At 41.1% G+C, this 23942-nt stretch overlaps 1 protein-coding gene across 1 annotated transcript in view; it reads left to right on the top strand.

Annotated features, from left to right (window-relative positions):
• Positions 1-850: 850 nt before the first annotated feature.
• CUBN (cubilin (intrinsic factor-cobalamin receptor)) overlaps positions 851-23942 on the top strand; it is a 148794-nt gene continuing 125702 nt past the window's right edge. Inside the window, exons 1-17 of the mRNA XM_010576658.1 lie at positions 851-969; positions 1127-1256; positions 1594-1686; positions 2694-2732; positions 3529-3630; positions 4578-4681; positions 8303-8429; positions 9869-10037; positions 10798-10929; positions 12138-12233; positions 12791-12912; positions 15119-15305; positions 17052-17170; positions 18462-18696; positions 20031-20212; positions 21021-21183; positions 21382-21572. Coding sequence (XP_010574960.1) covers positions 851-969; positions 1127-1256; positions 1594-1686; positions 2694-2732; positions 3529-3630; positions 4578-4681; positions 8303-8429; positions 9869-10037; positions 10798-10929; positions 12138-12233; positions 12791-12912; positions 15119-15305; positions 17052-17170; positions 18462-18696; positions 20031-20212; positions 21021-21183; positions 21382-21572 — 2310 coding nt within the window. The remainder of the gene's footprint in view (positions 970-1126; positions 1257-1593; positions 1687-2693; positions 2733-3528; positions 3631-4577; positions 4682-8302; positions 8430-9868; positions 10038-10797; positions 10930-12137; positions 12234-12790; positions 12913-15118; positions 15306-17051; positions 17171-18461; positions 18697-20030; positions 20213-21020; positions 21184-21381; positions 21573-23942) is intronic.

Below are 23942 nucleotides of genomic sequence, written 5' to 3'. Positions count from 1 at the left end.
AAATGGGATCAAGATTCAAATATTGGCTCTCAGAACATATTAACTTGCATTTTTTATTACTTTTGAGCCTCCTTTGAATTCTTCCTTGGTCTTCTGCATTGTCTATGGCTGACCCTGAATTTGGGAGCCCTAGTGTGTGCAATGAAAACAGCCTACACATGCCAAACAAAATGCAGTCCCCTTGGTGTGTGATTGTCTGCCCAGCATCTGGGGACCGAGTCATCCTTGAATCAGAGCAACCATATTTGGTTAAAATTGTATTTTGCTGTTATAATCCATGGGATGCTGTTTGGTACTGCTAACTTGTTTGTGTCATCTGCCCAATAAATTACTGTCTGGAAGCTTCTCTTTCAATACAAATATTCCTTGCCAGCCACTGTGGGTTTTATATATGGGGTTTGGGGTTTTGGTTTTTTTGGTAGCAGTCTAGGTCCTTTAGTGCTGCCAAATAACTTTTCCTTTGCCTGTGTTGTGCAGCATGTGGGGAGAGCGAGCCATTCCCACGGTAGCCAGCTGCAGATTACAAGGTGCTCCAAGATACAGGGATGCACAGCTGTACAAAGGTCAAAGACATAACGATAAAACACAGGCAGATTTCAATTAATAATCTTTCAAAACTCCTGAAACCAAAAGACAAAAAGAGAAAAATGCATTTAATGACTAGAAGATTTGCATGCTGTCAATATTTAATTAAGATACCTGAGATAAAGCTGACCCTTGCAAGACAAGACAGCAGAATGGGCACCTTGTGAATAAAAAGCCGTGTGAGAGCAAAGGGCATCTGGGCTGGCAACAGTACAATTCAGTACTGGAGGTTTCACTTCAGATGCAGGACAGCTGGAGGAGGGCAATGCTCTGGGCTGCTCCAGCTCCTGGGCTTTTAGTTGCATTATTATTACTTACCGGATTGAGCTGTGAATCAAACCACTATGAAAAAAAGAGGCAGAAAAGAACCATTTATGATGAGCAGTAAGTACCATTGCTTGCAAATGCATTTGTTCATATGGTGGCTTCTAAGTGCCAGTAACAGGAACAGAATGGTTTTACTGCAGCTCTTTTTTTTTACATACTCTTTGGCAGATATGTGTAACTAAATGATCTCTTTGTTTTTTCCATAATACAACAGGCCTCGTTTGTCCTCAGAGCAGGGTAATTTAGTGTTCCATGCTGGCTCCAGCAAAAATATTGAATTTAGAACTGGACCACTGGGGAAAATAAAAATTAATGAAGAAGACCTTGCAGAACTTTTCAGTCAGGTGATATAGTTACTTTTCCTTAATATGTTTTTGCTTTCAGTTTTGCACATTAATAGTTTAATTGTCTTCAGAATTTGTCTTACCAGATGTTTGATGTGTTTTGTATGTTTGCTTTTTCATATTATCTATGTCAGCACTCTAATATGAAAGTAAGCTATTGCAGATTTGTAAAGTTAACATGCCATTACAGGAAATAATTAAAAGATTGAATTGTGTATGTAACAGAGCTCTCTGTATTTCAGTGGACTTTATAACAGTAAAGTTAAGCAAGAACGAAACTTTCCTAAGCTTTTGAAAAAGCAAAACTTGTTTCACATTATCTTTTGTTTAAATTTAGGTGAGAGAAAGTAACACAGAGATTAAAGAACTTAAAAAAGCCAGTGGTGCCTCTCAGAATGTGTCCCAGCAGGTTGCCCTGCTGACTTCCAAGGTGAGCCATACCCTTATGTTACCCTCCGCCAGCATTCCCAGTTTTCCATTCCTCAGATTAACGTTGTTACTTGATTCATTTTAGTTTTTCTGGACTCCAATTCAGGGAACTGGAGTAGAGTCCATATTTAACATCAGACCAGAGTCTATGTTTAATGTTGAGATACTTATGCAGTAACTCTGGAGACAATGGAAATATCCTGTAAATTCCATAATTTCCAGTTACCAGGATTCTTCTTTTGTTCACTGTCAACATCTCTATGGACTATATCCTCTAATATTTATGGAAGTGAAATCCCACTAAATTCAGGAAATGGACCCTATATGTTCTATAGTTGTTATGCAGACATTCCATTCCATAGGTGAAATGGGCTATAGGGGTTTGCAGTGGAAAGAAAAGACCTATGTAGTAGTTTTCTCTCTTCCCTGCTACTGAAGATTTTTCTCCAACCAAAGATTTTGAAACCTTCGTCTGACATGGTTTAAGTGTCTTTTGTAACAGTGTTGCCACAAGTTCCTTATAGGAAAATATTTTACAGCCTAAGAGACCTCCCTTTGGGAAATTGTGCTAAAATGTATCCATCATATTCCCTGATTCAGTTTCAGCTTGCTGTTTCTGGTTACAACCCACTGAGATGTAGTGAAGCTTTTCTTGGCTTTTGGTGTACTCTCTCAGGCGTCCATCCTTTGCACGCACACGAGCACCTGAACAGTCCTGCTGGAATATTCACATTCTCAATGTTGAGCACCTGCATACATCTTCACAAGACTGAGTCTTGCTTTTTGGACCCAAACAGGGACACATTTGTGCTGTCATTTTCTGAACAGCCTAAAACACCAAAATCCCAGTGAATGGGTCCTGATTTGAACCTGACTGTCACCTGGTTTCACATACCAGCTATTGTCTTTTCTCAAAAGAAAATATTTTGTTAGCCCACCAGCATCTGGCATGTACCTCTGTGGTCACCCTCATACCAAGCATAACATAATTTGCATTTTTTCTTGCAGATCGTAAGTCTTGACCACAAACTTCAAAGCTTAGAGCAGGTGAGTAAATGGGAAGCAAACTAAAGATCAAAACATAAAAACCCAGCCCAAGTAGATAAAGTGAGATTACACTGATTAAATAGCTGAATGATTTCTTTCCTCTCATGCATTACCCAGGAGAAATTTTTTTGGTAACAGGAGGTAAAAAAAGTGCCGAGATTTGTGAAGGAGGTGAAACGCCTTCTTACAAAATATAAACTGTGTAGGAGCCTGCATTCCTTAAAGGAAAAACAGTTGTAGATTGAAGAACAACTAGATACCAAAGAGAAGTAAACTCTTCCTTCACTGATCTGTCAAGACAAAGACTGAAGAATTCAAACTGGATTTTGTATTGTACTGGAAATAGCTAATTTTCAGCTGTCACCTGCTTCTCCACCGAGCTTGTGACAAGCCACAGCTACAGCTGCCAGTAAAAGCAATTGTCAGATGAGTCACCCATGGAATTGAGAAGACAAGATAACCCTCATCTAGACTCACAGCCTGCTACCAAAGAACCTTCCCTATTAATATTTACTTCTTACAGGGCTTTTCTCATCCTAGTGCTTGCAGCTGACCATCCTGTGTTAGACCAATCACATTAGTCATTATTTTGTACAGGGATAAGCAAAACAGCTCAAAATCTTTACAAATCAACCTTGCTGAAAAAGAAGTGTGTGTGTGTGTGTGTGTGTGTACCCAAGAAAGAATGGGGGGGAAAAAAAGGGGGGGGGAAACAAAAGTTTTGTCTTGAAAATAAATGCTAATGGAACACCAAATAAGCAGGAACCTCATTTTCTGCTCTTTTCCTGGGTTTCAGGCTATCCAGAGGAAAGCCTGCAGTAGTAACCCCTGTGAGAACTCAGGGACCTGTGTAAACTTGCTGGATGGTTTCTTTTGCCTCTGTCCCAGCAACTGGCAGGTGAGTCTTTAGCCTCCTTGAATACGGAGCAGGTATTTTAACTGTAAGGATACACCCGGCTTAGTATAATTGTGATGAAGTGTAGCATTTTAAACTTGCTCAGGACAGAATAAGATATACTGAACAGCAAAGCAGCAGTATCACACTCATCATTTGTTTAAAGTGCAACACATTTACTTCTCAACAGTATCAATATATACCAAAAAAAATGAAGCCCAAACCATTGGGCCAGACTTTGCACTGTTATATTCAGGCGATGGCCCATGAAGTCAATGCTGCTTGGCAGTTCCCACAGCAGAGAATTAGTCTTTGGTTTTTGCTAAGCAGTGAACTGAACTGTGTGCCTTGCTGCTGATCTTACGCAAAGATAGAGAGAGAATGGGAGAAGGGAAGGATATTTATTTAAGCTCCAACAAATAAGGCAAATTGGGGTGTAAGTAATCAATCTCATTCTGAGTTTTTTAAATCCAAACACTTTACTGGCAAAGGTTTTAATGGTGCTGTTACGTGCACTAGAGATTCTATCTTCTTCTCAAAGGCTTTCAACTTGAAAGTTGTCCCAGCAAGATTTGGTTCAAAATTGCTGTGCTTTCAGTCTAATAAAACAGCATCTCCTGACAGAAACAGTTTGAAAGAAAGTTTTCTGAGCCTTTTGCTAGCAAGTTGGAAAGTGGGGGGTGGGGAGGTGGGGGTTGGGTGACAGTACTATGCTGTCCATATGCTTTCTACAAACGTCTGAAATATTTTATTCTCCCATCAGACTGATAACTAGGGTCACAGAAACATAGCTGAAAACCAGAGTTTTGTTATAATGTTTCATAAGGGAAGCTGTGTTGATAGTGGCCCATGGTTTGTATATCTTTGGAAACTATATTAAACATTGGCTCCATGGTTTGCTTCATTTCTCAGCTATTTGGAAAATAAACTGGTTTTCCATTTCATCTTAGGGCCTCCTGTGTTCAGAGGATGTTAATGAATGCCAGATTTATGCTGGAACAGGGTTACTCTGCCAGAATGGAGCCACTTGTGAGAACAAACCAGGCAGCTACAGGTAACTTTTCAAAACTAGATACAAAAAATCCTATGTAAAATGTGCTGCTATTTTTGTACCCGTATCACACCTACAGCACAAGTTCTAAGAATAAGTCTGTTTAGTATCTATGTGCTATAATCCCTTGCAGTCTGAGAGAATATAAAATTCTTAATACACTGTACACCGAGCCCACTGCTGACACAGAGGGCCCTCTGAAGCTGTTGCCTGTTTTGACACAAGAAGAGCAGCAAGAACCAGATTTGTCACACAGCCATGCTGGGGAAGAAGGCTGCAAATTGGAGACTGGCTCCAGTGACCTGGTCTTCTGTTGTAGGTGCAGATGATTTAATGGAAACTTACTGCACCGTGGGATGTAGATGGGGTGGTGAGGTGTGACATGCTGGTCTGTAACCAGCACTCGCCAACGTGCCCACCTAGCACAGCCACGTTATCACCCCTCCATTATCACCTACCCCTTGAGACCAAAGGGAGTGAAGAGATGGAGATGGACAGCTTTGGCCCAGCAAAGGCTTTGAGTTGTTGGAAACCTCCTGAATACATGGGCACCCTCGATCACTGGCATTCCAGCACACTGCATAACTCTGAGAAATGCCTTCACCCCCTCCAGAAATACAGGCACTGCTGAGACTGCAGCAGAGCAAGCAATGCACTGTGCTGCCAAGCAGAAAGGGAGTAGAAATACTGTTTGCAGCCGGCTGGCCAGGAGGGTGCCTGGGCTGCCTGTGTGCGGGCCCCATGGAGATCATCTCTGGTCCCTGGAGCATATCCTCCTCTGGCTGTGAGCAGCTCCTTAGGAAACATGCTCTTGTTTACATGGCAAGCCAGCCTGAACGTTCTGTGTCTTATTTTCCAAAATGTCAAACAATCTGGTAAATAAATAACTTTCAGATACAATACAAAGCTATCCCTGTGCAATGGGAACAAGCAGGCTGCAGAACATGGCACAGCTTTCTGCAAAGCATTTTGTCTCTTGCTTCAGCACGAAAATCTTAGCCCCCACAAATATTTCCTTGGTGTAACACTGGCTTATGGTGCTTTGTCAGTTCTTGGAAGAAGCTCACACAGGGGAAGTTCTCCTGTAGTGCTCCTCACGCTTCAGCATTAACACAGAGCCTGCTGAGGTGTCACTGGTATGTGATGCTTCCTGTCAGCTTTTCTTTGATTTTAAAGGATGTTTCTAGCTTGCCTGCAGCTGTCCCCAACACAGACTTTTGTCAAGGAAATGACACAAAAAGCAGCCTTCCTTTATTTGTTGTTTCTTACTGTGCTCAGAGATGTGGTGTGCAGGTGTGTGACTAAATTAAGGTTTGAGAGAACAAACCCTCTGCCTTTCTTCCAAGTGTTGTCATTGTGTTAGTAGTCATGATTCCTGTAAGTGTGTTCCCCAATGTAATTCTTGCCCTCCTTGGTACTTGCTGAATCAGTGCTTCCTGAAATGAACTAAGACCTTTTCTTAAGTCACCCAGATCTTAATATTACTGATCTTGCATTATGCCCTCAGGATTATGGAAGGATTATTGAGGCCTTTCCCCAAGCCCATTGTACTGTCTTCACAGTCTCCCTTCACATACTGTCTGTCTTCTGAGTACTTCCCAGATGCTAAATCCATCCCCAGGTAGAGCATGACATGGCTCTTTTCAACAACTGTGACAGCATTGCTACTAGTGTTTCTGGGGCCCAGCAACCCAGGTCACCCCACTCCTGTTCTGGTGTAGTTATATACACCAATGTGGACTGTGGGTAAAGAAAATGGTTATATTTAACCTTCCATAGCCCCCAGTGATAACACCAGGTGAAGGGAGTACTGGATCAGGTACCGTGAAATGGAGCATAATGCAGTCTTCGCTCCCTTCAGATTCTTTACCTGCATGCTTCAGGCTGTAATTCAGGAAAGCACTAAAGTATGAGGAAAAAGAGCGGGTATTCAGGAAACGCCTTCCTTGATTGACACCTTAATGGGACATCGCATTAGTTGGATGAAAGGCTGTGAGAGTCCCCAGGTCTATCAGACTTTTGCGTCAGAACCAAAATAACAGGGGCCTCATGACAACATGCCGTCAGCGATGGGAGAGAACCAGGGCAGTGCCGAGCAGCAGTGCATCACAATTTGGCTGAAGATCCTTGCAGCGTGACCTACTTCTTGAAGCTGTTCTCTAAGCAACTTCAGATGGGTAGCAGATTAATCTTTGACAGACTAGACAGGAGAGTGCGGTTGTTGTCCTCCTTTGAGGCTGGTCAGATTGCTTTGCTGAGTCTTTTGGAGTTGAACATGAAGCTCTGAATGTACTTTGAACATACAAAGGTGATCTGCTTCCCTGACCTGCTGCCTCCATGCTTGCCCAGGTTGAGCTACTGCATTGGCGAGATGGTGTTGGTCTATCTGCCCTCTCTTACAATAATGAACATGATGTCTTACAGTACTGCAGACTGCAGTTAAGCATTAAGCTATTGTGGTTTTTTTAAGCCTAAGTTCATCCAGGTTTCTTGTCCTGGGTGCAGCATTTAGTTACCTGCAATTCGCTTATCAAACTGCTATTTCAACTGAGCATATGACACCCTGGCAGGGACAGTAGCAGCTTATTAATAAATTGCTCCAAGGTCCAGGTCAGCTGCACTGGAAAACCCTGATTCAAATTCTGCTGATAAATGCTCTTACAGAGTAGTTTTCATTAACCAGCTTAAAAGCGATTCAACAGGGGTGTGTACCTGCCAATATGTCTCTGTGAGGAGCAGACATCACAGCATATAACTTGCATCCAAATAAATGTCTCACCGTCATTTTAATAAAAAGTTAATGAATTGATAGGAGACTTTCTGTAGGTTTAGGTCCCTTTCAGTTGTATTTCACAGCCTCAGATTTGGTCCATGTGGAAATAAAGGGTCAGAGAAAAGGGAAATGTTATCCGATGGCTTAGAAGTTCTGAATCTCAGTTCCACCACGTAAGTACAGTGCTGTGACTAAGGTGTGCCCTATAAATAACAACACGATGCAGCTAGCAGCCTGCAAGGCAGATCCTCTCTATAGAATGCCTCCCTTCAACCCACTATGTTCTTCCCACCCCATTAGCCCCAAATGCCTCCTCCTGCCCGCCACACTCACCTGAAAGTTGGGCTGCTGTGGAGACAGCAGCTGCCGCATGTTGAAGCGTGGGTGTGAAGTTACCCTGCTCCCTGTTACCGGCCAGACATGGCATTTCTGTGTATTGCTAGAGGTAGGGTTTTAGCATCATATGAAGCTCATAAACTGAAATACAAGGTTTAGGTGCTCTCTGACTTAAGTGGGGATTTCCAGGCACATACTCTGCTAAGTCTTATGTTAGACGTTTCTTTTTTTCTGGATTTGTACTTACAAATGTAACAGAAGGCTGTGGATTCTCCCATAGGGTCAGACAGTCATGGGTATGCACAAGTCCCACATGATTTTTGAGTCTGCTGAACAGGAGCCTTGTGTCTGTCCATGATTGTTAATGGGATTGTCAGTATAGCTAAATAGATGGATTTCATAAGGAACACTAGCTATTTAAAAGAATGGGAATGATCTCTTACTATGGCAGTATATGATCTTTAAGTGCTGTATAAAGGCAACATTTTGATTTTTCTGTATGCTTTCACCATTAGCTGCTCTTGTACTCCAGAAACCTATGGGCCTCACTGTGCCTTGAAGTTTGATGACTGCCAGGGAGGATCTGAGACACTCTGTGGACATGGCATCTGCATAGATGCAGACAGAGATCAGCCCAATAAGGTGAGGAACAACATTTAAGTTTCACTATACATCACAGCATGAATAAGCAACAAAATGCTGAGCACCACAAAACTGTAGCGCACACTGCTGCTGAAAAATAGCAAGAAATGCCACTGTACAACATAACCCCTCTGTTGTCCCAAGCACAGCAGAAAGAATTGAAAATGCCTTGTGTCTTGTTAGAGGTCCTTGTCACAGTATCAGATCTACTACATCCATAGGGAGCTTGGGAATATTCTTTAAATAAGTCAAAGTCATATTAGAAGCATAATATTCTTACTTATTTGGGGACTTCCAAGTTGCTAGAATATTTTATTACTTAAAAGATTAAAAAGTACAAAAATAATGAATCTTGTTTTTCCTGGGAAAAGGCATACATGTGGAACATTATTGTCAGTGGCCTGGGACCCACCAGGGCTGCATAGCGGCTAGGGTGGCTGCTCCTTGTCTTTGGTGCTCGTCACGGTTAGTTGGACTCAGTCTCTGACTCCAGATGCTCTCCAAGCGTCTGTGCTGGATACACTGCTAACCTACACTTGAAGAGCCTTCTGGAGCAAGCCAGCTCTTTCTGTTTGGGAGAAAATTTGGGTACAGGATGTTCACTCCAAAGGGACATATGGAACATGCCAGCTTTGGCTCTTTCCACTCAGAGCAGCCCTCCAAAACTACCCTGCCAGGCCTGTGCTCCTTAACACTTCTATACACCCATGCATCATTCCAGATACACCATATATTCTTTGTGCTATGCTATAAAATAATTTATTTTCTCAATTTATAAAAGTTTTCACAACTCATCACTTGTTTTCTGCCCTTTTTTTTTGTGGAGAAAGCTTTTCAAAAGGGTTCAGTGTTGGCTTAACAGTGTCTGCTCCTGTGACAGTCAACAATGAAGCTCCCATTAGCTTTAATTGGACCAAAGCTAGTTAAATGCTGAAATCTGGCCGTTAGTAAAGTTTACTAGAGAGAAAACTGTTTTCCTTAAAGAAAACATATATATGCAATTTAATGTCAGTGCTGCACATTGCACAGATTACTGAACAGTTTGCTTAAAAGAAAAGACCCAAGCTGATTTCAGGTTGCTTACACTGATCTGTTTACCCTGGTTACAAAGCAAGTTGATGACTTCTAATTATGTTTATGTACAGCTCATAATTGCTGTTCATTTTCTCTGGGAGCTTTGGGGTAAATTGCAGGTTTCTTTTATGAACATAATGAATGCGCCTCTTGTTGCTTCCGTAATCTAAATAGGTAAATGCAGAGGAAGAAATAGACTGAGAAAACTACCAAAGCAACTTATAAAACAGAATGTGCAAACCATGTAATGCTCTGAAATCTTTCTTGCTATAGTTTAAAAGACATTTTATAAAATGAACTCCTCCTGCCCTTTTCTTGACTGTTCTCACTGTCTTAAATATGTAATGTGATGTTTGCTGTGGCAGCCCAAGTACCGCTGTATCTGTGACCCTGGCTGGATGTCCTCTCCTGGCAGCCCTGTCTGCAGTGCTGATATAGATGAATGCAGCCTTCCTAATCATCCGTGTTCACAGAATCCCCTTGTGCAGTGCCACAACACACCAGGCTCCTACTCATGTGGTCCCTGCCCCACAGGTATCATGTCCTTCCATGGTCTCAGGTGGGAGGGGGTGGCAGTAGGTAGTACTGCCTGCATGTCATAAGCACAGGCACAGGATCTAGATGAGAGTAACTCCATGAAATGCTTTGGTCTGTATTCTAGAGAATAAATACCTGCAGGTTATGTCTTATCTAGGTAACGCAGGCAGTGGAGGCTAACACATGATTTATACCATCCTAAACTGAGCATCTAAATAGGTCTGATGTACCCTCATGTCCGTCAGTGCCTTCATGTCCATCGTGTCCTTTTACGTTCATGTTATAGGTCGGAGGTACTTTCATATCCTTATGCTGACTGCCCCAAGGCAATATAAAAAACTAATTGTCTCCTCAAGCCATATAACCTATGATTCCTCTTCCTGAGTTGGGTGTGTATAGGAGGAGCTTTTGAAGTATTTAACCAGAGTTATGATAAAGCTTTGCTGCAAACTATATATGTGTGCACTAGACCAGGACTGCCTCCTCTGTAGGTTAAAGAGTGTTTGATTCTGGAATATCCAGAATACAGTTAAAATAAAACATTCTTGCACACACGTCTCCACCCTGTTGTGTTTGTAACCTATTTTGCAGACCAGTATTAATTTTCATCAGTTATGAGGGGACAGGTCTTCTCTTGTGTTAATGAAGTAAAATTCAAAAGTCATGTTTTTCTGCTCTATGAAAAGATCTGTTCAAAGATGAAAGTGAAAAGGCCAGGCATTTTCTATTTTAATGTCTTTCCTGTGCTTCTTTTTAGGCTGGCAAGGAAATGGCTACAGTTGCCAAGACGTTGATGAATGTGAAAGTAATAATGGAGGCTGCTCAACAGCGCCGATGGTTCAATGTGTCAACACAATGGGATCCTTCCACTGTGGGCTCTGTCCACCAGGTAAAATGTTTTTGTTTTTTTTTTTTTTGATAAAACTATGGAAAGGCTTAAAAGATGAAGATTCAACACATTTGAGCCTGTTTTATGGTAGACTTAAGAAGCTGAAGATTGTTTTTTTATAAAGAAGTATCACATACACAAAGCAATACTGTAATACAGATTGCAAAGTCCAAGCACATTCAAACTGCTTCAGCTATTAATGAGCTTTTTGTAGAGTATGTCTCTAATGACGATCCTCTGAATTGTTTCTCTTGTACTAGGTACCCCTTTTTAGTATTAGAGCCTTGATTTGACGAAGTACTTCCTTTATAAGATTATTAATGGGAAACAAGGATTGCGTAATTATGATAGTAATTTCATTGTCTGTATTAATTGAAAGAGTATCCTGTGTGCCATAAATCAGCTGTATTGTCTGTCTTAAAAAGCCTTGATAATTGTCACGCTCTGAATGCTGTCTAAGAAGGCAGTGTTTCCATTGCAGTACAGGTCGAGCAGTGGAAGTTGTGACTTACATCTTTATAATTTGTGGTTTATGATTTAAAATGCTTTATGAAATGCATGCTATCAATATGAGAAATACTAGCAGGAAAAAGTGTTTCTAATTGACCTTTCAATTGCTATTTAAACGGCAATAGACTGCAGGTAGTGAAGGCTCTCAGTTACTGAGTGCTGAAGGGCTATCACCATGCTGGAAATGTGGCCTCAGACAAGTTTTGATGTGGTGCAGTGGACCTCAGCTCTGGCCCCGCAGAGTCGTGCTGCAGTGCTTTGGTCCTGCTGAGCCTCCCGAGAGGAGCTGGATGTTGCGTTTGAGACCCAAGGGCAGCTCTGGCGTGCAGCAGGAAGCCTGGAGGTGGTGGGGGCTGGCTGGGTGCAGACACGCAGGGAGGGCAGCACATGGTGGCTGAGAGCGCTGAGCTTCTATGGCCTCACTGACCTCACCTATACTTGGCTAGCACTAATATACCCTTTTTCTAAAAATCAAGGGAGGGTTTAGTTACAATCAGAATCTATCCCTGCAATGTAGGAACCACAACAAATATGCCAGGTTTTACTTCAGCGGCAATCTCAACTTTTTTTTTTTTAAACTGCAGAAGACTATGATTTTACACCATAAGTTAGTCTTTTTCTCACTAGATGATTGTTTTGTTGTCAGTTCTCAGAGAACGTAGTTTATTGCAGATTAACTGAAATTTCCCTCTGAACAGGTTATGAGGGAGATGGACAAACATGTACCCAGGTTGATATCTGCTCAATAAATAATGGAGGGTGCCATCCTTTGGCTACTTGTACCTCAGCTCCAGGTACGGTGCTCTCTTAAGGACTGTAAGTAATACCAGTATGAATCTCAAGGATGGTTTGGTTAGGCTGAGTCCACTTTGTAGCCACATATTTAGATTGCAGCCCCTTCTCCACAGTTAGTTTTGCCTCACCCGAAGGAGTTTACAGGCAGGTTAGGTAAAGCCAGCAGGCCTTTCCACAAACACTGACAGAAGTAGATTTAGGCTTCACCAAAGAGCAGATTTCCTCATAAAAATGTGGAGATCTTCATCATTTCTCTTTGATGCAGTTTTCCAATTTCAGTTGCTTTTACTGTTCTTCTCCTTTCCATAAATACACTTCAGCTACTCCTACTGCTTCCCACGAAGGTGACCTTGGACTCTCAGGTACCCATAGCAAAGCAATACCAGGGATCTTTCCATGGTCAAACTGGACACTGTCCAGGGAAGGTGTCAAAAGATCAAATAAGTTAGAATTATATAAAGGCTCTGCTTCAAAATGTCAAGAACCTTTACTTTCATTGGTATTGTCATTGTAACAAGGACCGAATTACTTTCTGTATCTTGTCTCATCTCCCAAGGGCCAATGGCATTTTGTTCCTGCACATCTGGGTACACTGGAAGTGGATATGGGCCGAATGGGTGCTCTCCTTTCAGTGATATCTGTCAGCTGCAAAACCCTTGTGCAAATGGGCAGTGCTTGGTAAGTGCTAGCCTCCTCACAGTTAGTGACAATGTTATGTAGTTATAACCAGTAACAACAGGGAGACTGCTGAGACTGAAAGCTGAGTGCAGACATACTAAAGGTAATGAGGCAAGGTCACCAGGGAGTGGGAGATCAATGGATATACCTGGGGAAAACAAAGAGAGTTTCAGGGCACACAAACCATTTCTTTATGTTTGAAGTAGAGGCAGCAATCTTGGCACTAATAACCTAAGAGATTGTAGCTGGGAGCCCAGGCTAGCGATGGGATGCTGGTGGTGGTGGGGGAGAATTGATGAATGGCTGTCCCTGGTGGGAAGGGGAAGTAATTTACCACCTTGAGTCACGGAGGAATCACCCATGATAACAAAACCAGTACACCAGTACCTCTGTTGACCTTCAGACTGCTAATATCCAGTATAGTTAGTTATGTGTTCCTAGGCTGATCTTGTGAGAGCTCCCCTGGAGTCTCGGACTGTTTATATGGATATGGAAAAGGTGCTTTACGGGAATTGGTTGTACTCCTGCTGGTAGCCGAGTGTTCTGGACCTTTACTGATTGGTGGTGTGAATTCATTCTCATGCACAGCGACCATTTAGTTGTCCACATGGACCCTATGAAGGTCTTTTGGCTTCCTCATTGAGGTGTGCTGTGCTCAGGGAAGTCTACGCTGCAGACCTGGGGATTTCAATAATTCTGTTGTGGAGGATGTTTTTGGAGAAATGTTCACAAATAGCAAATTTGTTGTTCCAGTAGGGTCTGATCCCATTTTTCCACATTGGTCTGCAGATATCCTCCTTTTGATGATCCTAGGAGGCAGGAGGGAAATGGGACATACAGTATGGACTTGGTAGTGTTAGTTTAATGGTTGGATTCAATGATCTTAAGGGTCTTTTCCAACCCAAATGTTTCTGTGATTCTATGATATGTTACCTTTCCCTTTTCCCATTTTCTGCGTGAAAGGAGACTATCCCCTCACCTCCACTCCACCCCTTATCAGCATTTCTTGCTCTCTCTCTTCTGTAGGTACCTATTGTCTTTTCACTCAGATATTTAAAGGGCCTTTTGTGCCCAGATCTAATCTACTTTTCCTGACTATTTAGAAACTATTTATTTTAGTCAGTCTATTCAAAGATATGACATCTTCCACTAAATATTTCCTAACATACAACTATAGCCAATCATGGTTACAAACTACTACATAAAGATAATAACACAGTCAGATACTTCAGTAATAGGACTACAGAAGCATCTAATAAAATAGAGGAACAGTAAAGCTATATTTGGCCAGCATAATGACAGATGAAATGTAATGTTAATTAAATATCAGGCAATGCATATCAGAAAAAACCTTTTTGCCTTTTAAAGCAGCATTCGGAGCCTTAAATACACATCAAAATCCTCTTCCATCTTACTAAAAATCTCTGTTCAGGACACAGAGGACATGGACAGAGAATGCAAAAGGAAATAGAGAATATAGCACATTGATTGTATGTCATCAAAGAGGGGATTTTTAGCATGTACCTTGGAATGCCATGTTCTGCTTTAGCTGTAAAAATCATGTCTATAAAACAAGAAATATAAGGAAGGAGGACATATGAAATTAAAACAGTTAGAGATATGGAAAGACTTGATTATAAGGAGAAGTAGTAAAGGCTGAGACAAAAGAAATGGAAAAGGGACATACAGAATAAGGAATAATGCAGAGAAGGCAATAAAATTGCTCCCATTTAACATCCCTCAGGGTGAAAATGAAAGTTAACAGCCCACATAACTGCAGTGCAGACTTTCCAGAGAACTGGCTTGACAGAAATGATTTATAAACCACTATTATCTTGACTTTCTATTTATAAATTTTAGATAATATGATTAACTTGTTTCTAGGGTGATCATTTCATAGCCAAGCAAACAGTTTTCTGAATGGCTAAATGAATACAGATTTTGACTTTTTAGAAAGTAATTTGAAAGAGCCCTGCAAAGAAATAACTTAATAGAAAAAGCAAAGAGCTAGATAATCTGATTATGCTTTAGGTTTATTTTGGTATTCACCAGTGACCATTAAGGCCATTAAGTTCCAACCGTTTTATTTCTTTGCTCTGGTGTCTCCATATAGAATAAGTGTAAATATCAGTCTTTCTGCCAACTACATTGATTCCTTTAGATGATCCATGCTCATTGAGTTTATTGCATTTGCTTATACCTGTAGGCAATGATCTCTGGATATTTCTGCCTGTGTAACGCGGGCTGGACAGGCCCTAACTGTACGGAGAACATTGATGAGTGCATTAGCAACCCGTGCCAGAATGGGGGCAGCTGCACTGATGGGGTCAACAGCTACTCCTGCGAGTGCACCAGCACCTGGACAGGACCACAGTGCCAGACTGCCCAGCAAGGTACGGCCAGGACCTCCTCCTCCGCAGAAATGGGCCACCAGGCTTCAGCAAGTAGATGCTTGGTGTATATGATTAATATGTGAATAAGAACCAAGTTATGATGGAAAAAACGAGCTGTCTTCTTGGTGGATTACAGGTCCCAATCCAAAGTCCCTTGAAGTCAGAGTTTTCCATGAGTTTTGTTTATAGCTGCTTTGTTTAGCAGTAGGAGAGTAACAATGAAGTTGACCTGCAGGCCCACTGGCCTTGACTAGACACCAGACATCCTAAAATCACATTTCTCTTCCTGAGAAAGTGGTCTGGTAAGCTGGTTGGGAAAGACGATCTGATATAAGGAGAGCAGATTTACAAGGGAATGTATTAATGTTTCCTTTTGTGCGTACTATTGCATTTGTTGCGAAGCTGAGAGGTCCTGACATTTTTAGTCAAGATGAAAAGCCAGAGAAGGTTTTCAAACAGAAATTAATGAAAGAAATGTTATCCATGAAAATGGGGGACTCTGAGTTTTATGGAGTGACTGCAAGGTCCTGCCTTTAACATTTCTTCTTACTATCATTTTTTCTGTTTGTCTGGGATTTTTTTTGCCATTAATTTTAATTAAACAAGGTCAGGATAGCATTCCAGTGAGCATCCCTGTGGCAGCCATCTGCCAGATGGCTCATATTTATTGCAGATTTCTGTGAAGAAAGCAGATTAACTTTTCACAGAATACAGAATGTAAAACTTTCACTGAGCCCCTGTGAAATCTGCTCTATTTTAGAGCTACTTCAAGGTCTTTCCTATTTTCCTTAAATATCTAACCAGTAATGTTTTATTATTAAGCATCTAAGAAAAAAAAAAAAAAGATTTTTAACCATTCATAATAGAAGGGGTAGAAAACCAGTTTTTATCCAGTGAGAAATTATAATGTATCAACTTTTGGTTTAGTTCCTAATCAAGGGAAAAATGATACATTTTATGGCGTGATAATTCTGAATCTGAATGAGAAATGGTGAGATATTTTAGATGGACACTTCAAACAAAATTATATTCTTTTTACCACTCCTTGAAACAAAATACTTCAGTTTGCTGAGAATTGAATGTTTCCTTAGCATCAGTTCAATGTTAAACTACAGCTGCTTGTTGTACACTGTAGCTATATGTGCATCGTATTTTGGGTGCATAAAGCACATATTTTTCTGTTACTATTTGGGATTCCCAGTTCACAGCCCCCGTTCATTGAATGGCTTAGTGAGAGAAGAGACCACGGTGTATCATGAGAGGTATTATCAGGCCCAGAAATCTGACCAAAAAGAATAAATGGGACTATAAAACATCTGAAGGATAACTTCTATGATGCACCACTACTGAGAATGACAATTTTACGTCATATTAGCTTCAAAACGTTATTTCATTGTAGGTGAAAAATTTACAGATTCAATCTGGAGGTAGCCTTCTGGAAACAAACGAGTTTATGGACATGCTCCTGAGACAGAATCAACATCTTTTGGCAGTATCCACATATTCCAGCTGAAAATCTTTGTTCTTTTTCCAGGAACTACTTTTCTCTCAGGGAGTAATTTTTCTCATTTTTTTGTGATGTCATTCCAGTTTAGAGTAAATCCTGTAGAGTCTTTTATAGGAGTATTTTTCACCCTTGTTTTAAATGTTTCGAAAGCCAAAGCTGTGCTAGAAAGTTAGGTTTTGTTTAAATCTGTGTAGTGATAACACAGGTTAATCTGTTTAATTTTCTCTCTCTTTCTGCAGCTTGTGGAGGATATCTCTCAGGCCTAAGGGGGACGTTCAGTTACCCTAACAGCCCAAACAGCCAGCGGTACAACAGTGGGGTCAGCTGCGCTTGGGTTATTCATACTACTCCCAACAAGGTAAAATAGAGATCAGGTTAAAGAAACCCTCACTCTGCAGGACCCCTCAGCTCATCAGAGCAAACGTGTGGCACCTTCATGCCACATATTCCAATACTGTGATCCAATCCCCTCAGAATAAATAGTTTTTCAAAAAGAGTAAGTTTCAGATCCTCACAAGCCTTCAGGCTGCTTAGCGTAAGAATTTGCCTGGGTTACGTTTTCAAGGTTTTTCCTATGCAGCTGAGGGTTGGAATTTATTCACCTACCACCAGCTAGAGAAGGTGCCTATTTTAGCATGTGATCTCTAAATAGCTGCACGAGAAAAGCTCTGCTCTGATAGGCTCCACAGTTGGTTTGTGAGCTAAGCGACCACAGAGCAATTTCATGTTTCTGATTTCTGAGCTCAAAAAGGTAGAATGCGGAGTTCATATTGTCAATGGCTTTGTGTAATAACAGCATTTGAATTTTTTTAAGGATTAATTTTTAATCATTACATTCAAATGTGTATTCTGATTCTGATCTGCAGCTAACAATTCCACTTGTGTTATAAATAACAACTACAAAATATGTTACTTCACACTTTAGCATGGGACTTCTTTCTTGGGATCTAAATATTTGATCCATTTTTGACATTTCATGGAATGAATTAAGTAGTTATAAACCAGTGGATGCTAGTGATTATGTATGTATGTGACATATCCTCAGCTTTAAGCCTGAGAACCACTACTGTCTTCAGCAGAGCTATCTGAAAGCATATCAGTGAGGAATCTGAACATACATAAAGCTGTGTATGTCACTAAGTATCTAGAGTGGTCTTATGAGACACTGATTTTATATGTGCAAAAAAAGATAATTTCATTTTTTTAGCTCTCATGACAGTACTTTCAACCATAACAAGGATGAGAAATGTTAATTATTTGATGAGAAAACTGCCATTGGAAACCTGGAATAAAGTATTTTATGCTGTATTTCAAGCCTTTCACATGGTTTGAAATATATACACATATATATTTCACATACATAACAGACACAGGCAAATGGTCTCAGTTTATAGAAATAATGCTCTTTCCAGACAACTTACCTGTCCAAATTCTTTCCTATCTATCTTCTCTTTTTTCTTTTGACCCTTAAGATTCTGTAATATCTTCTTCTGTCCTGGAACTTTTCAGGAAATGGCATAATGGCTTCAAAGCTTGTAGAATCTCACAGTTGCATGAGCAAATACATCTGCTCTATGCAGAGTTACTGCATAAACACTGTCTCAGCAGATGGAAAAAAAGACATTTCTTATTTTGCTACTCCCTGTTAGATCCTGCATGTTACTTTCCCATTCTTCCAACTGGAGACAAGTAATGACTGTAACTCTGACTTCCTTCAAATACATGACGGGCCTTCAGCGTCAATGCATATGCTGGGAAAATACTGTGGCTCCTCACCTCCTGCAGAGCTTTTCAGTTCCCACAACTCCCTGTACTTTTGGTTCTACTTGAACCACACCATTACGGCTGGAGGTTTTACTGTTCAGTGGGAATCTTGGGATCCTGGTAAGTTTGGTGAAATATCATGTGATTTAGCATTGGAGCAAAATGAATGACATTTCCTTTGATTAGGAAATGTTAGGAGCAGTAGGACAGTATTTTACTAGGGAGTGAAGCTGAAATGTAGACATACATGTAATTTTAAAATATTTAAACTCCAACTCTGGGCCTCTGCATGAATAACTTTTGCTGGTTTTTAAGGCTGCTTTATACCTCCTGCGAGGAAACTCCCAAAGAGCATGTGTTTCTGGACATGCCATTCTTCTGATTAGTTCTCTTTTTCCACAGAAGTATGTAGTACTTTGAAATAGGCAAGCTACCCTTTTATGCCACTGACAATTTACAAGAGGCTAAAGAGGTTGAACCATGCTTTCCAAACATGATAGAGTGTTGGGAATTTGATTTTAAATTATCCGTGAGCTTTTTGGTATGATTTGCTGTACATTTCTGCCTGAATTCTTGGTAAAACTACTTGTTTAATTCTTCCAGGAGGCCTGGTAGTGCATTTCTAGAGATAAACCCCAAATCACCTTGTGGAAGGTCAAACTCACTTCAGTGTTCTATGTATTGTCTAGAAACAAAATGATGCATTGGGTTATGTCTTGAAAGAACAATACAGTATAAAAAGTATAGAAAATTCGGGGGAAAATGGTTTCTTTATTTCCATAAATATTTATTGAAATGCTTTTAATGTGCTATTTGGTGTTTTTTTTTCTTTCAATTAACATTATTAGATAGATAATTACTAATTGACGAATATGGATAATGAAAAGTGAAAACAGATCTTTTTGGGGGAAAAAAAGAAAAAAAAAAGCAAGGAGGGAGAGATGTATAGATGTGACTAAACTAGCTACTCCTTAGGTATAACACACAAGTTAACCTTACCACTCCCAACTGTTATGCTGAGAGGGATGGGGTTTTTTATTACAGCTATATAAAACAGCCTTCCCTGTAATTAACTTTTTTTTTTTTTAGTTAAAACAGTCTTGTGCATGGAGACTATTTACAAAGTACAGAAATCCAGATTGATTTTGTAAATCCAATCTAAAATACAGTGATTTTGATCATTCTTCTAAAGATATTTCCATCCTAACTGGGAAAGAATCTTTCTTTTACTGTGCAAATCAGGAAGTATTTGGAATTCTGCTTTTATAACTGAATTGCAGAATTAATTGTAAAATTTAAAGAAGTAACGTGTTTGCTTGTTTGGCTTGGTCTTTGTATTTTAATTTATTCTGGATCCAAAAGTGGTACCTAGTTTTGGCACTACAAGAGAATTCATCTTCTGACCTGACATGTAGTGTTAAAGACTTTGTTCTTCCATGTTTCTTTTCTGTTAGAATGTGGCGGTGAGCTGATGGGTACTTACGGCTCAATAAGCTCTCCAGGATACCCTGGTAACTATCCTATAAACAGAGACTGTTTCTGGACCATCTCAACCAGTCCTGGCCTCCTCATCACATTTGCTTTTGGCACACTAAGCCTAGAACACCACGAAAATTGCAGTTATGACCATTTAGAGGTAAAGTTTAATTGTGAACTATGACAACATTTTATGGCTAAGTTATTGCAAAACAAGATATTTCAAAACTTTTTGTACATACAGAAGGGGACTGTTTGAAAATTAAATCGTGGGTTGAAATGTCCATTTGTACTTACTTATTCCAGCCATCGATGCACACTCAGATACAGGCAGCATAACAGAAAGAGGATGATATCCCACTCCACTGAAGTCAGTGGATGTCTTGCAACTAAAGAGGATAGGATTCAGGCCAAAATACCTGTTGGGAAGCTTTCACTTTCTTACAAAGTTCAGTCTCCAAACTCTTTGTCAAATGTCAACCCACAGAGACTTAATCAGCCTAAGGAAAACTAATAGGGAAAAGGATCCAAGATTAATAGATTCATATTATAGTACAGTCCATGACTTGATGTGTGAGCTTAGGGTTTTTTCTCAAGTGCAAAGTAATGGTTACAGAATTCACAAGTACCCAGTCATGGAAATGAGAAAATGGTTTGGAATAGCATGTTCTCCAAAATTGTGCAATGCAGAACATGATTTCAGGAAAACAGTTTAATGGGTAATCTCCTGATGCTTTCTTTCCCTTTCACAAAACCCTTGATGACTCTCCTAGGAGCACTGTCACAGCTATCCTGGTAGGTCTGTTTCTTGGTTCCTGTGTGTTTGGAGGAAACTTTCTATGAGCTTTCCCTACACCCACCATCTACAACACCTCCTGGGGCCCCCAAGATAACTTTAAGAGTGTTGGTAGTGTTCACAGATGGCACACATCTAATAATCCTAAACACTGATCTATCATTCTGTCTAGATTCGAGATGGTCTTCTTCCACAAGATCCCGTCCTTGGTAAATACTGTAGCACTGGATCTCCACCCCCGCTCCAAACCACTGGTCCATATGCATGGATTCACTTTCACTCTGATGACTTAGTTACTGGTAAAGGCTTCCACATCCTCTATACAACATCTCCTGGTAAGTAAAATTCAACATTAAAGGCTGGTTTGTTACATTCCCAAGATATAGCCAACAGCATACAAATAGATGTAATTAACACTTGCTATTTAATAATACAGAAAGCCTCTTTGATTTGCAGCCATTGTACAGAGGCAGCCTAAACTGAAAGTGTTACCATACTTGTATCTCAACTAATATATTTTTTTCTTACTCTAGAAGATCCAACTTGTGGAGGAAATTACATGGATAGTGAAGGGGTTATCATGTCCCCTTTCTGGCCTAATCCATATATCAACAACCAATATTGTATCTACATTATCAGACAGCCAGAGGATGAAAAAATATACCTCAACTTCACTCACATGGAGCTGGAGAGTCAGACTGGTTGTTCATCAAATTATATTGAGGTGAGTTCTCTCAAGCAGTTGATATGGAAGGTTGATTACATGTGTGTACAAAACCATGCCACTTAATTTCTGTCCCAAGGGCCACTGCAGAAATAGGTGTTAATCAAAGGACGAAGTATACCAATTTATTAGGGTCCAAAAGTCACAGGGGCTAAAAGAGTAGAACTGTACATTCAGAATGAAGCAAAGATAAGAGAACAAGAAAATCTCTCTAGCTTAACACTAATTCTTAATCAGCTGTATGTGATTAAGGTGGAGTTTGGACTTTTGGTAAATGCATGCCAAATGTAAGAAAAATGGAAATAAAGCCCCAGCCACTATGCAGCATTTTCTGGAGTCATGGTGTTATACTGAAAATCTTGTTCTGGGGCAAAAAGGAAGCACACCATATATATGTTTATATAGACATACATATGTACATATATGCATATGTAAAGCCAGGATTTTATTGTTAGTATAATTGAAATTTTAGAAGGCTAATTCAAGAATTGTTATTAGTCTAAATCTAATTATTATAGAAAAATAATAGTACGGTTAGAATGTTTCTATATGGAAAATGTAGTACTACTACTACTACTACTACAATAAAAATGTTGATGCTATCTAGGATCCACTTGAGGTTATTTTTATGTTTGCTAAAGTGCTTTTACCCCTAGCTCTTTCTTCATCAGTCTGCAGCTTCACATTACATCCAAATGTACTACTATATGGTGCCTTTTAAGTATGCTAGGTACGACTTCTTCATTTTCTTTGTTATCCCTAAATCGAGTTTTGTCCAGCTCCAGGTCTCATTCCTTTGACTGACCACGGGTGAGGTTTGGCACGGTGCTGTGGAGCCCGGGGGCTCCTGGAGGCCATGGGGGCTCCCCGGAGGGGCAGAGCAGGGTCTCACCATCACGGCCCGTCCCACCGCCCTGGCCGGGGAGCAAGGCAGCCCCAGGAATTAGGCAGCTCCCTAGGGATGGGGATTGGCCAAGGTCAGGCTGGGACATGGGCCTGCGGGTGGGCCTGGCTCAGCAGAGCCCATGGCCGGGCAGGGCAGGGCTGTGGGGAGCTGGAGACCAGCACTGCTGCGGTGTGGCTGGGGCAGGGACTGGTGGCCCCGGGGGGCTGATGGGGGGTCCTGGGCCGTGGGCAGGGTGTGGGGGCCCCAGAGGAGGGCAGGCTGGGCCAGTGAGTCCTGGTGGTGCCCTTGGGGCCTGACAAACTCTTTACGTTGGTGGCCTGTGCCCCTTCTCCTGTCACCACGTCCCTGTGCCCCTCTGCGCTGCACCCCAACTCGCCACATCTCAAGGCGTCTGCTGTCATACCTGGCCTGTATTTCTCCATACAGTCACAAATAACTCATCCTACATGGAATGACTTCTGGGTACTGCTGGCCGTTTAAAAGTGTGCTTGTACTGCACAGAGGTAAACAGGAGTAAAACAAACGGGGCACAGTCACCCAGTCGATTAGCGAAGGTGCCACCACAGCTGAAGCAGGTAGGAGCAAGCCCTGCGGCCCCAGCGCAGACCTGGGTCCTGCGCTGCTGGCTACACAGTTAAGCTGCAGTGGGATTTGGTTTTGTGCTTAATCTCTTCTTGACCAAACGAGGAATAGGCCCCTGTGAGCTCCATGCAGTTAATCTGTTTTTAAAAGATGTTATTGTGCTGACATCATTCCCTTCCCTCCTCCTCTAATTCAGAGACTTTGGTTGGAATGAAGTGCAATTAATTTCTGAAATGAGAGGGGAAGTGTGTTTAATGAAAACAGACAGCTTTTGTTTGTTTGGCCTGGTACTCCTCTTGCCTAATTGCTGGCAGAACAGCAGCTAAATTCACAGCAGCCAGAGAAACAAAACCATTTCTGTTGAATGCAATCAGTTTGCGTTAGTTCAGCAAGGCATTTACCTTGCTGTTTGCTGATCAGTCACAAGCCATTCAGTTTCCCTGTGTTTCTGTCCTCCTCTTCTTCCTGCCCTCTCACTCAGTGGCTCAGACCAGAGCAGAGAAACAGGACCGACATCTTCTGACTGGGTCGGTCGGTACAACTAAGGCACTGTGGTCTTTTATCAAGGTCTGATTTTCCACAAATGCTTTTCTAAAATACTGTCTCACTGGGTTTTATAATGAAGTTCAGATAGGGAGATAGCTTTTGGATGCTTAAGTTACTTTAAAAGTCATTCTCTGACAATTGTCACTCTGAAAAGGCGCAGATCATTCCCATCCCTGGTGATACCAGGAAACCTGCAGAGTTTCCACAAGGGCCAGACACAGCTCACAGACACTTGCTCAGGGAGGGATGTTTAGTCTTTTACTGAGGAAGGAACAGCCTGGGACCAGGAATCTGCAATAAGAAACTAGAGACAATAAAACTTCTTATTTAAGAAA

This window comes from Haliaeetus leucocephalus, unplaced genomic scaffold, assembly GCF_000737465.1.
Source record: "Haliaeetus leucocephalus isolate CR32 unplaced genomic scaffold, Haliaeetus_leucocephalus-4.0 Scaffold0, whole genome shotgun sequence".
NCBI lineage: Eukaryota > Metazoa > Chordata > Aves > Accipitriformes > Accipitridae > Haliaeetus > Haliaeetus leucocephalus.
This window is presented reverse-complemented; position numbering and strand designations above follow the sequence as displayed.